This window comes from Coregonus lavaretus, assembly GCF_964263955.1.
Source record: "Coregonus lavaretus genome assembly, chromosome: 1".
In the NCBI taxonomy this organism is placed as follows: domain Eukaryota; kingdom Metazoa; phylum Chordata; class Actinopteri; order Salmoniformes; family Salmonidae; genus Coregonus; species Coregonus lavaretus.
Window position 1 is genome coordinate 66,847,694 of NC_139988.1, and position 14,693 is coordinate 66,862,386.

Sequence of the window (14,693 nt, forward strand, 5' to 3'; positions counted from 1 at the left end):
GTTATGGTTTCCAACTTTTTTTATGCAGGCAAAATGGCAGAGGCTGGTGTTCATAGTAAGTCAACACGTCACTGTCTCAGGAGTTATTGGTTGCTTTTCTTGTATTAATGTCGTATATACAAACCACAGTTTAGTCAGTAGATCTATGTCATAGGCTTATAGATTTGGAGCAGACATGGGATTGTTGTTGAGTCTCAAACTGTTAAATAACATAGTTTCCTGTAAAAATGGAGCCCAACAGGACACACCTTCACATATAGTCAACTCTGTCAGCGCCAGAAAGCAAGGTCATGAAGTAAAAAATAATTGTTTAATAAAACAGATATCCTCTTGCAGGTAAGTCAAGGATGGGGAAATTATGCACCTGTGTCGTAGGTGATACTTTCAATTCTGATAAGGACTTGATAAGACAACTCATTGTCCGAGGAAACTGTACTGAAGTGTCAGTAGCGGAGAGTGATGTCATCATGATGATCTGTCCTATCGTCAGTCACCTTGGGCCTCTTGATCTTGATATACAACTGGAGGTGGTCTCAGAATACCTAGGTATGTATCAAGAGGCTAATTACCTGAATACATGCTTTATTTGTTAGAGTTCTTAAACTAACTTTGTTCATCCCTCACTCTCTTGACAGCTGGTAAACCTGTCGTTCTGGTGGTGCTGCATGACACTTTCAACCCAGACTCCACTATACCTGACAGCAGCAGACTAGTGACCAGGGGTGAGGTGATACTCACAGTGGACTGTCTATTTAATCACAGAGGACTTCTGGACTGTCCTCGCAATAAAGAAGCAGTCGGTATGATTCTGAAGAGGCTAAACGTACAACCAAAGGTATAGTTACAACGTATAGTCCACTTTGAGTTATTTAGCACCGCACTTGCCCCTCGTCATTTAAGAATTTGTGAAAATTATGATAATGCCCTTTTAGTGTAAGAGCTGTTTGAAAAGGCAGCCTGAAATTTCCGCCTGTTTTGGTGGGATGGAGTTTTGGCTTGCCTGGTGACATCACCAGGTGGTAAAGTAGTTAATAGACCAATAAGAATGAGAGTACCAAACCTCTCTGCCTATAACAGTTAGTTTTCAGTTTTCACCTCCCCACTCAGACCACTCCCAGACAGTCCTAGCAAAATTCTTGCTTGAGAAATAGCTCTTTGCTAAGAAGCTATTTTTGTTTATTTTTGACCATTTTAATTGAAAACAATCACAATAAGGTACTTAATTGTTACCCAGAAATTATTTGATATTGAGATAAAAAACAACTGCTGCATTGGACCTTTAACTGACTTGCCTAGTTAAATATCGGTTTAGAAATCCATGTTCAGCACAATGTAGAATCGAATACTATACTAATAATTAATTTCTTAACTTCTCTCTCTCTGTTGCAGCAGGAATTCACAGAAGGTAAATACTGCTCTAAACAAAATTAATATGATGAATTGCACAATAACAAAGGTTTCATTTTTAACGAAACAGAGATATCCTCTTGCAGGTGAGCCAAGGATGGGGAAATTATGCACCTGTGTCGTAGGTGATACTTTCAATTCTGATAAGGACTTGATAAGACAACTCATTGTCCGAGGAAACTGTACTGAAGTGTCAGTAGCGGAGAGTGATGTCATCATGATGATCTGTCCTATCGTCAGTTACCTTGGACCTCTTGATCTTGATATACAACTGGAGGTGGTCTCAGAATACCTAGGTATGTATCAAGAGGCTAATTACCTGAATACATGCTTTATTTGTTAGAGTTCTTAAACTAACTTTGTTCATCCCTCACTCTCTTGACAGCTGGTAAACCTGTCGTTCTGGTGGTGCTGCATGACACTTTCAACCCAGACTCCACTATACCTGACAGCAGCAGACTAGTGACCAGGGGTGAGGTGATACTCACAGTGGACTGTCTATTTAATCACAGAGGACTTCTGGACTGTCCTCGCAATAAAGAAGCAGTCGGTATGATTCTGAAGAGGCTAAACGTACAACCAAAGGTATAGTTACAACGTATAGTCCACTTTGAGTTATTTAGCACCGCACTTGCCCCTCGTCATTTAAGAATTTGTGAAAATTATGATAATGCCCTTTTAGTGTAAGAGCTGTTTGAAAAGGCAGCCTGAAATTTCCGCCTGTTTTGGTGGGATGGAGTTTTGGCTTGCCTGGTGACATCACCAGGTGGTAAAGTAGTTAATAGACCAATAAGAATGAGAGTACCAAACCTCTCTGCCTATAACAGTTAGTTTTCAGTTTTCACCTCCCCACTCAGACCACTCCCAGACAGTCCTAGCAAAATTCTTGCTTGAGAAATAGCTCTTTGCTAAGAAGCTATTTTTGTTTATTTTTGACCATTTTAATTGAAAACAATCACAATAAGGTACTTAATTGTTACCCAGAAATTATTTGATATTGAGATAAAAAACAACTGCTGCATTGGACCTTTAACTGACTTGCCTAGTTAAATATCGGTTTAGAAATCCATGTTCAGCACAATGTAGAATCGAATACTATACTAATAATTAATTTCTTAACTTCTCTCTCTCTGTTGCAGCAGGAATTCACAGAAGGTAAATACTGCTCTAAACAAAATTAATATGATGAATTGCACAATAACAAAGGTTTCATTTTTAACGAAACAGAGATATCCTCTTGCAGGTGAGCCAAGGATGGGGAAATTATGCACCTGTGTCGTAGGTGATACTTTCAATTCTGATAAGGACTTGATAAGACAACTCATTGTCCGAGGAAACTGTACTGAAGTGTCAGTAGCGGAGAGTGATGTCATCATGATGATCTGTCCTATCGTCAGTTACCTTGGACCTCTTGATCTTGATATACAACTGGAGGTGGTCTCAGAATACCTAGGTATGTATCAAGAGGCTAATTACCTGAATACATGCTTTATTTGTTAGAGTTCTTAAACTAACTTTGTTCATCCCTCACTCTCTTGACAGCTGGTAAACCTGTCGTTCTGGTGGTGCTGCATGACACTTTCAACCCAGACTCCACTATACCTGACAGCAGCAGACTAGTGACCAGGGGTGAGGTAATACTCACAGTGGACTGTCTATTTAATCACAGAGGACTTCTGGACTGTCCTCGCAATAAAGAAGCAGTCGGTATGATTCTGAAGAGGCTAAACGTACAACCAAAGGTATAGTTACAACGTATAGTCCACTTTGAGTTATTTAGCACCGCACTTGCCCCTCGCCATTTAAGAATTTGTAAAAAATTATAATACCCTTTTAGTGTAAGAACTGTTTGAAAAGACTGCCTGAAATTTCCGCCTGTTTGGGTGGGATGAAGTTTTGGCCTGCCTGGCGACATAAATTAATTAATAGACCAATAAGAAAGGGAGTTTCAAACTTCTCTGCCAATGACAGCTAGTTTTCAGTTTCCCCTCCCCGCTCAGACCACTCCCAGACAGTCCCAGGAAAATTATATTCAGCTCAATGTTTGATTGAATTGTATAAGCACTTCTTTCAATCAACTTGTGGAAAACAAAATGACTATTGAAGGGATGCAATGAATTGTATATTGATATTGTATTGAGTTTAACTGACATGAGTTGAATATACTGTACATTAAACAATAACAACAAAAACAATTGTAAAAGTAATCAAAAAGTTTTCCCTGTTGAATGTGTATTGATTGAAACCTGAAGTCATCTGAAATAAAATCTTAGTATGCTGATGACGTCTTGCAAATACAATTTAAAAAATGTGAAGTAACTATTTGAATTATTATTATTATTATTATTATTATTATTATTATTATTATCTACTATGGGTCAGAAAAGCTCAAGGATTTTGTTAAACAATCTAGGCGCTTCAAAACACTAAGCTGTTGGGTCAGCCTTATGGTCAATTATCTTCATTTGCGGTGTTAAACATTTTGCAAGATAAGGCAAAACTTTACATTACAGTGCCCTTATTACTGTGTAATTACTGCTGTAAGTACAGTGTAACAAGTATCGTAATACTTACAGCAGTAAACCTAAACCTAGCCCTAACACTGATGATAACCTTTACCCTAAGCCTAAATACAGGGTCAGTACAGTGTAACAATGAGTAATTACAATAGGCTACTTGTTACACTGTATTTACACAGTAATAAGAGCACTGTAATGTAGATTATTTTCTGAAAAGTTATTAACACCCTATCTAGTTTTAGATCCCTTCTTCTCCAATCCCATGGTAGGACCCCTGATAACAATCACAACAAATTATTAAAGGTAAGCAGTGTTGATTATGGTTAGCGTCTTGAATGAGAAATCTTCAACAAGGCCGCTGTAGATTGCTCAATTTACCAGTACGCTGTGCTACCATGTCTAACTTTTTCTTAAAATTGATACTTGAAGACCGCACCTGTTTCTAAAGTACAAAATCAACGTATTTTCCCCGCTTTTTATATCTCGTCCCAAACCTTAAACCTCAGAGCAACAGGGTTGAACACTTTTTGCAGATACAAAGAAAAATGTCATTGATGTTCTACATGAGGTACGTTGAAATATGACTTTGACACAGTGTCCATTCCATGTGTTTTTATCCAGGTGGGTCAACATTCAACTCTCTTTAAATATGTGTAAGCAGGCACTATGTCTACCTACAGGTGTTATTAACACATCTGCCAATTACTCATTCAAATCTATATTGGAATAATTTCCAACATCCTATATATCAAGCAGGATTTTGACTTTGAGATTGATCACAGGGAAACCACCCCAAAGTGGTTATTGTGAAATAAGATTAGGGTTTATCAGATTCCTCTTTAGGTTCTGTTTCTGGGTGAGCTGATCTGACAGAGTTAGCAAGGCTAAAGAGTGTGACCCGCTCTTAGCTTTGCTACACTCACATTCTATGTATCTCTCTGAAAGTCCAGGGATAGTACATTTCACTACTGTGGCTAGTAATAATTGGGTTCTCATGAGGAATTTATGAGAAAATTCACTGTCCAAGTTTTCAGCACCAACTCTCTAAGTGGAGTGTGGCGTGTGGAGTATGACCCTGGGTGTTTACTGTAGTCACAATGTTTACTGACAGTCAATTACAAAATCACCAATGGAACGTTGCACCTTCTTTGCTACACAGTAAGAGCTTTAGTGCCATCAGGTGGATACATGTTTTTACTGCATTAAGTGTAATCGCTTAAAACAACCTCAGATAGGTCAAAAATATGAGGACTGATAATGTATCCAATTATTATTACATATTTTTTGTTCATAACTGGAAGTACACGCCCCGTAATATAATATTAAAGATGCATAGCAGTTGTGTTTACAGTCTGGGTTGAGCTGCAGTGTCGGCAGCACAGAGAAAGGATCAGACATTACTAAAAATAGTAATTTTAGCTAAGATGCTTAACTTATCTATTAGCATGCCAATAGAACGAACTCAACAACAACTGAACAAAGTTGACTTGCACTACCTGGCTAGCTAGCATTAGCCGGCTAACGTTACTGCCAAAGATCTTTATAACTAAACCTCATTGTTCTATCTGTGTTAGTGCTGACTAGCTAGCAGGCTTGCTAGCTACAGTAGCTAGCCCTACCTGGCTATGGCTATAGTCATGCTAGCTAGTGGAAGTAAGTTACTCCCTCATGCTAGGTAGTTGTAGCTAGCTAGTGGAAATAAGTTAACGTTAGTCCCTCAACCTGCTGCTACAAGATGAAGCGGCCCGGCCAAAGCGAGGTAGCTGCTGCAGAAAGGTGAGATTTGTACATTACTTTCTGTAGCTAACTTAGCTAGATCTTCTGTCTGGCTGGTGCTTATTGACTGAGTAGGCTAACAATTAACTGCAGTTACTGTACATGGTTACATATCTGGCCCTTTACATAGCAATTTCTTACACACTCAATACAACAATGTCCAGTTAAGCTACAGTCAATGCTGATATTGTGTGTTTGTGTGTGTGAGTTCAGAATGTGCCCGCAGGAGAAGGACACACTATGACATCTGAGCAGATCTTCATCCAGTTACATCAGCCAATACAGTAAGTTAAAATCATCCTTTTTATTGGTGTGGCTATAATTCACAAACCTCCTTTCCTGCTAACTGAAAGGCAGATGTAGAAAAGGCATAATGGTGAGACTACTACATGAATTGCTACGACCATTGGCCTGCTTTTCTGAATGTATACCAACCACCTTTCAGGGGGGCTGATGATCAATGATACAGAGATATGGAACGCCGTTTGGGTCTTTGCGTGTCAAAAAAGATACACGTCAAATAACACTATTTGACTATTTTACGCAGTTATTACACATTGATTACACCATCACTCGTATTTCATTTGTCACAACGACTCATCGATACGTATGCTATGACGCTGGTAAAGTTTTGTCTCGGGCACCTGCCCTTCCCCAAGCTCTGGACAGTGCTGGTCATAAAAAAAGCTAGCTAACGTTAGCTGATTGATGCAAACAATGTTCTTCCCCAAAAACATAGCTAAATGACAATCTGTTTCAGTAGCTATAGTTAGCTAGCTAACTATCTAGCTAGGTGTCATCATCTAAAATACCCCTAATTTATAAAACTGTTTGATTAATGATGGCCGGACCCATCTATGTGAAGCTAGCCACAATAAGGATTAGCCACAATAGTGGAATTTGCGGTTAGCCTTCAAAATAAAATGATGTCATTGACAGTGACGCAAATTAATACAAATAGTGGAATTACGCCATGATAAACGAGGTTGTATTGTTATATAAATTCAACAAAATAAAAATATTTGTTAATTTGACAAAAATCTGTTGAAATCACACTGGATGTATTAGACTTTAGAATTGCATTGAGGGCATATGCATTTCACTGTACAACCTTACCAATGGATTATGGATCAATGACATGGGGTATCAGTCTACTCAGTGACACCCAGAGAAAAGTAGCGTCATAGCTCTTATTACGGGACTCTGAAACCACTGTGAATTGAGCCACATTTATTGTACCAGTCACCCTACTATGTATATTGAACAATATTCCAGAGGGAAAACGATACAACCTGGATGTTTTGGGAGTCTGATAACTCTGAGGAGGACATTGGGAAAAAAGATCTTGGTACTGAGTAGACAGACACCCCATTTAATTTATCCCCAATCCTTAGGTAAGGCTGCACAGTGCAATATGAATGTCAATACGCACAATAGGCTGACTGTGAGGTGGTTTCACACAGTCGCAGTCCCGCGATAAGAGCTACAACGCTAATATTTGAATAAACTCTTCACAGTTGTCTTCTGTGGGTGTCACTGAGTAGACTGATACCCCATTTCATTGCTCCACATTCCAACATTGTTTAACATTATCTAGTCTAAATATTGAATGATTTCACCAATTGTAACCTTCTGCGTCACTTTCAAAGAGGTACTTTTATTTTGAAGGCAAACCGCAAATTCCACTATTGTGGTTATTTTCCCAACACATAACCCGGTCCGGTCAAGCCTCACCAGCCAGATGAAGTTTACTGGCTGCTTTTAACGTTAGCTTTGGGCAACATGGTTAAGTAGCTGGCTAGCTAGTTATTTTCATGAACTTAAGTTCAATTTCAAGTGGCTACCTAGCTAATACTTACATGGATTCCTAAATCATTGCTAAGAATATTGAAAATGACTGCAGTTTCTATTGGTCATTGTTTTCAGGCTAACGTTAGTTGCATTGGTGCTAGCTAGGTAACGTTACCAAGCTAAAGCTAGCTAGCTACCCCAGAATTTGCTAATAACATCTGTATCAAAGATATTTGCAAACATTTTTGATCCTGCTCGTTTGATCCTGATCTTATTTCAAATGCTCACACAGACGTTTTCCCATTCGGTCGAACAAATAATGCATTATTACCAACGCTCTATTGTAAACATGGTTGGTGGCGGTGTGTGCTTGTTTGCTGACTTTTTTTGTACAGGTTTGACAGTGCTACTGATCGTAGTGGTGGCGATTGGCTTGCACATGCAAATTCAGCACACACAACATTCTATAATATAATTGTATTATTTGACGTGTCAAATTAAAAGTGTATTTTTTGACACGCAAAGACCCAGAAAGCGTTCCATAAAGCGAAAGTCTGATATTACTTGATTACTGATTTCCCACACACTCCCTCTCTCTCATTCACAGTCCAGTCACTCAGCCCTATCCAGAAGCTCTCAAGGTCCTATACTACTTCCTTCTACAACACCCTGATGAGAAGCAAAAAGTCTGGCCCAATGACTGGCCCCACAGGCCAGGGTTGCCAGGCCTGTGGGAGAGAGTGGGCACAGAACTCATCAGTGCCTAAAGTGCCAGGGAGAAGGTCCACCAGAAACTCAGCGCGTGGTCGGTCTTGGGGCAGCCCTGGCAGTGATGAAGGATCTTCTACCTTTACATTTTTCTAAACCATTTTTTCCAGTGTTAATGTTTCTGAAAGTTAATCACACAATAGGCTACAGTTCTACAGCTACAGTAGAATTCAACATTTGTTTGGCAGTAGTCAATATGTTCCATTATAGGCCATAACAAGATGCATTGTCACAGCTCAGTGATATCACTTGCAGATGTGTGTAGATCGACCAGTGCCCTGTTTGTTGTTTTCATTGAGTTTAGAAACAAAATGACATACGTCATTCAGTTGTGGCTTATTAGCTCTGACAAATACTTTTTTTTATTTTTTTTATTTATTTCACCTTTATTTAACCAGGTAAACCAGTTGAGAACAAGTTCTCATTTACAACTGCGACCTGGCCAAGATAAAGCAAAGCAGTGCGATAAAAACAACAACACAGAGTTACATATGGGGTAAAACAAAACAAAGTCAAAAATACAACAGAAATACATATAATATACAGTGTGCAAATTTAGCAAGTTATGGAGGTAAGGCAATAAAATAGGCTATAGTGCAAAATAATTACAATTAGTATTAACACTGGAATGATAGATGTGCAAGAGATGATGTGCAAATAGAGATACTGGGGTACAAATGAGCAAAATAAATAACAATATAGGGATGAGGTAGTTGGGCGGGCTAATTTCAGATGGGCTGTGTACAGGTGCAGTGATCGGTAAGGTGCTCTGACAACTGATGCTTAAAGTTAGTGAGGGAGATAAGTGTCTCCAGCTTCAGAGATTTTTGCAATTTGTTCCAGTCATTGGCAGCAGAGAACTGGAAGGAATTGCGGCCAAAGGAGGTGTTGGCTTTGGGGATGACCAGTGAGATATACCCGCTGGAGCGCAGACTACGGGTGGGTGTTGCTATGGTGACCAATGAGCTAAGATAAGGCGGGGATTTGCCTAGCAGTGATTTATAGATGGCCTGGAGCCAGTGGGTTTGGTGACGAATATGTAGTGAGGACCAGCCAACAAGAGCGTACAGGTCACAGTGGTGGGTATTATATGGGGCTTTGGAGACAAAACGGATGGCACTGTGATAGACAACATCCAATTTGCTGAGTAGAGTGTTGGAGGCTATTTTGTAAATGACATCGCCGAAGTCAAGGATCGGTAGGATAGTCAGTTTTACGAGGGCATGTTTGGCAGCATGAGTGAAGGAGGCTTTGTTGCGAAATAGGAAACCGATTCTAGATTTAACTTTGCATTGGAGATTCTTAATGTGAGTCTGGAAGGAGAGTTTACAGTCTAACCAGACACCTAGATATTTGTAGTTGTCCACATACTCTAGGTCAGACCCGTCGAGAGTAGTGATTCTAGTCGGGTGGGCGGGTGCAAGCAGCGTTCGGTTGAAGAGCATGCATTTAGTTTTACTAGTGTTTAAGAGCAGTTGGAGGCTACTGAAGGAGTGTTGTATGGAATTGAAGCTCGTTTGGAGGTTTGTTAACACAGTGTCCAATGAAGGGCCAGATGTATACAAAATGGTGTCGTCTGCGTAGAGGTGGATCTGAGTCACCAGCAGCAAGAGCGACGTCATTGATATACACAGAGAAAAGAGTTGGCCCAATAATTGAACCCTGTGGCACCCCCATAGAGACTGCCATAGGTCCAGACAACAGGCCCTCCGATTTGACACATTGAACTCTATCTGAGAAGTAGTTGGTGAACCAGGCGAGGCAGTCATTTGAGAAACCAAGGCTATTTAGTCTGCCAATAAAAATGCGGTGGTTGACAGAGTCGAAAGCCTTGGCCAGGTCAATGAAAACGGCTGCACAGTACTGTCTATTATCGATCGCGGTTATAATATCGTTTAGGACCTTGAGCGTGGCTGAAGTGCACCCATGACCAGCTCGGAAACCGGATTGCATAGCGGAGAAGGTACGGTGGGATTCGAAATGGTCGGTGATCTGTTTGTTGACTTGGCTTTCAAAAACTTTTGAAAGGCAGGGCAGGATGGATATGGGTCTGTAACAGTTTGGATCTAGAGTGTCACCCCCTTTGAAGAGGGGGATGACCGCGGCAGCTTTCCAATCTCCGGGGATCTCAGACGTTACGAAAGAGAGGTTGAACAGGCTAGTAATAGGGGTTGCGACAATTTCGGCGGCTAGTTTTAGAAAGAAAGGGTCCAGATTGTCTAGCCCAGATGATTTGTAGGGGTCCAGATTTTGCAGCTCTTTTAGAACATCAGCTGTCTGGATTTGTGTGAAGGAGAAGCGGGGGGGGGGGGGCATGGGCAAGTTGCAGCGGAGGGTGCAGAGCTGGTGGCCGGGGTAGTGGTAGCCAGGTGGAAAGCATGGCCAGCCGTAGCAAAATGCTTGTTGAAATTCTCGATTATTGTAGCTTTATCGGTGGTGATAGTGTTTCCTAGCCTCAGTGCAGTGGGCAGCTGGGAGGAAGTGCTGTTATTTTCCATGGACTTTACAGTGTCCCAAAACTTTTTGGAGTTAGTGCTACAGGATGCAAATTTCTGTTTGAAAAAGTTAGCCTTTGCTTTCCTAACTGCTTGTGTATATTGGTTCCTAACTTCCCTGAAAAGTTGCATATCGCGGGGGCTATTTGATGCTAATGCAGTACGCCACAGGATGTTTTTGTGCTGGTCAAGGGCAGTCAAGTCTGAGGAGAACCAGGGGCTATATCTGTTCTTAGTTCTGTATTTTTTGAATGGGGCATGTCTATTTAAGATTGAGAGGAAATTACTTTTAAAGAACAACCAGGCATCCTCTACTGACGGAATGAGATCTATATCCTTCCAGGATACCTGGGCCAGGTCAATTAGGAAGGCCTGCTCGCTGAAGTGTTTTTGGGAGCGTTTGACAGTGATGAGGGGTGGTCGTTTGACCGCGGACCCGTTACGGACGCAGGCAATAAGGCAGTGATCGCTGAGATCCTGGTTGAAGACAGCGGAGGTGTATTTAGAGGGTAAGTTAGTCAGGATGATATCTATGAGGGTACCCATGTTTACGGATTTAGGGTTGTACCTGGTAGGTTCGTTGATAATTTGTGTGAGATTGAGGGCATCTAGTTTAGATTGTAGGATGGCCGGGGTGTTAAGCATATCCCAATTTAGGTCACCAAGCAGTACGAACTCTGAGGATAGATGGGGGGCAATCAATTCACATATTACATTTACATTTAAGTCATTTAGCAGACGCTCTTATCCAGAGCGACTTACAAATTGGTGCATTCACCCTATAGCCAGTGGGTTAACCACTTTACAATTTTTTTTAAATTTTTTTAAAAAAAATTTTTGGGGGGGGGGGGGCTAGACGGATTACTTCATCCTATCCCAGGTATTCCTTAAAGAGGTGGGGTTTCAAATGTCTCCGGAAGGTGGTGAGGGACTCCGCTGTCCTGGCGTCGTGAGGGAGCTTGTTCCACCATTGGGGTGCCAGAGCAGCGAACAGTTTTGACTGGGCTGAGCGGGAACTATGCTTCCGCAGAGGAAGGGGAGCCAGCAGGCCAGAGGTGGATGAACGCAATGCCCTCGGTTGGGTGTAGGGACTGATCAGAGCCTGAAGGTACGGAGGTGCCGTTCCCCTCACTGCTCCATAGGCAAGCACCATGGTCTTGTAACGGATGCGAGCTTCAACTGGAAGCCAGTGGAGTGTGCGGAGGAGGGGGGTGACGTGAGAGAACTTGGGAAGGTTGAACACCAGACGGGCTGCGGCATTCTGGATGAGTTGTAGGGGTTTAATGGCACAGGCAGGGAGCACAGCCAACAGCGAGTTGCAGTAATCCAGACGGGAGATGACAAGTGCCTGGATTAGGACCTGTGCCGCTTCCTGTGTAAGGCAGGGTCGTACTCTCCGAATGTTGTAGAGCATGAACCTGCAGGATCGGGTCACCGCCTTGATGTTAGCGGAGAACGACAGGTTGTTGTCCAGGGTCACGCCAAGGCTCTTCGCACTCTGGGAGGAGGACACAACGGAGTTGTCAACCGTGATGGTGAGATCATGGAACGGGCAGTCCTTCCCCGGGAGGAAGAGCAGCTCCGTCTTGCCAGGGTTCAGCTTGAGGTGGTGATCCGTCATCCATACTGATATGTCGGCCAGACATGCAGAGATGCGATTCGCCACCTGGTTATCAGAAGGGGGAAAGGAGAAGATTAGTTGTGTATCGTCAGCGTAGCAATGATAGGAGAGGCCATGTGAGGATATGACAGAGCCAAGTGACTTGGTGTATAGGGAGAAAAGGAGAGGGCCTAGAACTGAGCCCTGGGGGACACCAGTGGTGAGAGCACGTGGTGCGGAGACAGCTTCTCGCCACGCCACTTGGTAGGAGCGACCGGTCAGGTAGGACGCAATCCAGGAGTGAGCCGCGCCGGAGATGCCCAGCTCGGAGAGGGTGGAGAGGAGGATCTGATGGTTCACAGTATCAAAGGCAGCAGACAGGTCTAGAAGGACAAGAGCAGAGGAGAGAGAGTTAGCTTTAGCAGTGCGGAGAGCCTCCGTGACACAGAGAAGAGCAGTCTCAGTTGAATGACCAGTCCTGAAACCTGACTGGTTTGGATCAAGAAGGTCATTCTGAGAGAGATAGCAAGAGAGTTGGCTAAAGACGGCACGCTCAATAGTTTTGGAAAGAAAAGAAAGAAGGGATACTGGTCTGTAGTTGTTGACATCAGTGGGATCGAGTGTTGGTTTTTTGAGAAGGGGTGCAACTCTCGCTCTCTTGAAGACGGAAGGGACATGGCCAGCGGTCAAGGATGAGTTGATCAGCGAGGTGAGGTAGGGGAGAAGGTCACCGGAGATGGTCTGGAGAAGAGAGGAGGGGATGGGGTCAAGCGGGCAGGTTGTTGGGCGGCCTGCAGTCACTAGTCGCAAGATTTTATCTGGAGAGAGAGGGGAGAAAGAAGTCAAAGCATAGGGTAGGGCAGTGTGAGCAGGACCAGCAGTGTCATTAGACTTAACAAACGAGGATCGGATGTCGTCAACCTTCTTTTCAAAGTGGTTGACGAAGTCATCCACAGAGAGGGAGGAGGGGGGGGGAGGAGGGGGGGGGGGGGGGGGATTCAGCAGTGAGGAGAATGTGGCAAAGAGCTTCCTAGGGTTAGAGGCAGATGCTTGGAATTTAGAGTGGTAGAAAGTGGCCTTAGCAGCAGAAACAGATGAAGAAAATGTAGAGAGGAGGGAGTGAAAAGATGCCAGGTCGGCAGGGAGTTTAGTTTTCTTCCATTTCCGCTCAGCTGCCCGGAGCTCTGTTCTGTGAGCTCGCAATGAGTCATCAAGCCACGGAGCTGGAGGGGAGGACCGAGCCGGCCGGGAGGATAGGGGACACAGGGAGTCAAAGGATGCAGAAAGGGAGGAGAGGAGGGTTGAGGAGGCAGAATCAGGAGATTGGAGGGAGAAGGATTGAGCAGAGGGAAGAGATGATAGGATGGAAGAGGAGAGAGTAGTGGGAGAGAGAGAGCGAAGGTTGCGGCGGCGCGTTACCATCTGTGTAGGGGCAGAGTGAGTAGTGTTGGAGGAGAGCGAGAGAGAAAAGGATACAAAGTAGTGGTCGGAGACATGGAGGGGAGTTGCAGTGAGATTAGTAGAAGAGCAACATCTAGTAAAGATGAAGTCAAGCGTATTGCCTGCCTTGTGAGTAGGGGGGGACGGTGAGAGGGTGAGGTCAAAAGAGGAGAGGAGTGGAAAGAAGGAGGCAGAGAGAAATTAGTCAAATGTAGACGTAGGGAGGTTGAAATCCCCCAAAACTGTGAAGGGTGAGCCATCCTCAGGAAAGGAACTAATCAAGGCGTCAAGCTCATTGATGAACTCTCCAAGGGAACCTGGAGGGCGATAGATGACAAGGATATTAAGCTTAAATGGGCTAGTGACTGTGACAGCGTGGAATTCAAATGAGGAGATAGACAGATGGGTTAGGGGAAAAATTGAGAATGACCACTTGGGAGAGATGAGGATTCCTGAGCCACCACCCCTCTGACCAGATGCTCTCGGGGTATGCGAGAACACATGGTCAGACGAGGAGAGAGCAGTAGGTATGGTGTCCAGGGCACAGCTGGGGGCTGAGGGGGGTCTGTAGCAAGCGGCAACAGTGAGAGATGTATTTCTGGAAAGGTGGATTTTTAGAAGTAGAAGCTCAAACTGTTTGGGCACAGACCTGGATAGTATGATGGAGCTCTGCAGGCTATCTCTACAGTAGATTGCAACTCCACCCCCTTTGGCAGTTCTATCTAGACGGAAAATGTTATAGTTGGGGATGGAAATTTCAGAATTTTTGGTGGCCTTCCTAAGCCAGGATTCAGACACTGCTAGAACATCAGGGTTGGCGGAGTGTGCTAACGCAGTGAATAACTCAAACTTAGGAAGGAGGCTTCTGATATTTATGTGCAGAAAACCAAGACTTTT

General features: G+C 43.2%; 1 protein-coding gene across 6 annotated transcripts in view; it reads left to right on the forward strand.

Moving 5' to 3' along the window:
* LOC311131633 (uncharacterized protein) overlaps positions 1 to 8,759 on the forward strand; it is a 9,181-nt gene extending 422 nt beyond the window's left edge. Inside the window, exons 2-13 of one of the 6 annotated variants that reach the window (XM_084164718.1) lie at positions 29 to 55; positions 337 to 546; positions 636 to 835; positions 1,390 to 1,405; positions 1,494 to 1,703; positions 1,793 to 1,992; positions 2,547 to 2,562; positions 2,651 to 2,860; positions 2,950 to 3,149; positions 4,163 to 5,702; positions 5,916 to 5,986; positions 8,101 to 8,759. In XM_084164718.1, the coding sequence (XP_084020844.1) occupies positions 34 to 55; positions 337 to 546; positions 636 to 835; positions 1,390 to 1,405; positions 1,494 to 1,703; positions 1,793 to 1,992; positions 2,547 to 2,562; positions 2,651 to 2,860; positions 2,950 to 3,149; positions 4,163 to 4,168 (1,290 nt within the window). In that variant the 5' untranslated portion in view covers positions 29 to 33 and the 3' untranslated portion in view covers positions 4,169 to 5,702; positions 5,916 to 5,986; positions 8,101 to 8,759. Of the gene's footprint in view, positions 1 to 28; positions 56 to 336; positions 547 to 635; positions 836 to 1,389; positions 1,406 to 1,477; positions 1,704 to 1,792; positions 1,993 to 2,546; positions 2,563 to 2,634; positions 2,861 to 2,949; positions 3,689 to 4,162; positions 5,987 to 8,100 lie in introns of those variants that run through there. The other 5 variants (XM_084164717.1, XM_084164716.1, XM_084164721.1 and 2 more) reach the window with 5 other exon arrangements.
* The last annotated feature ends 5,934 nt before the right edge of the window (positions 8,760 to 14,693 follow it).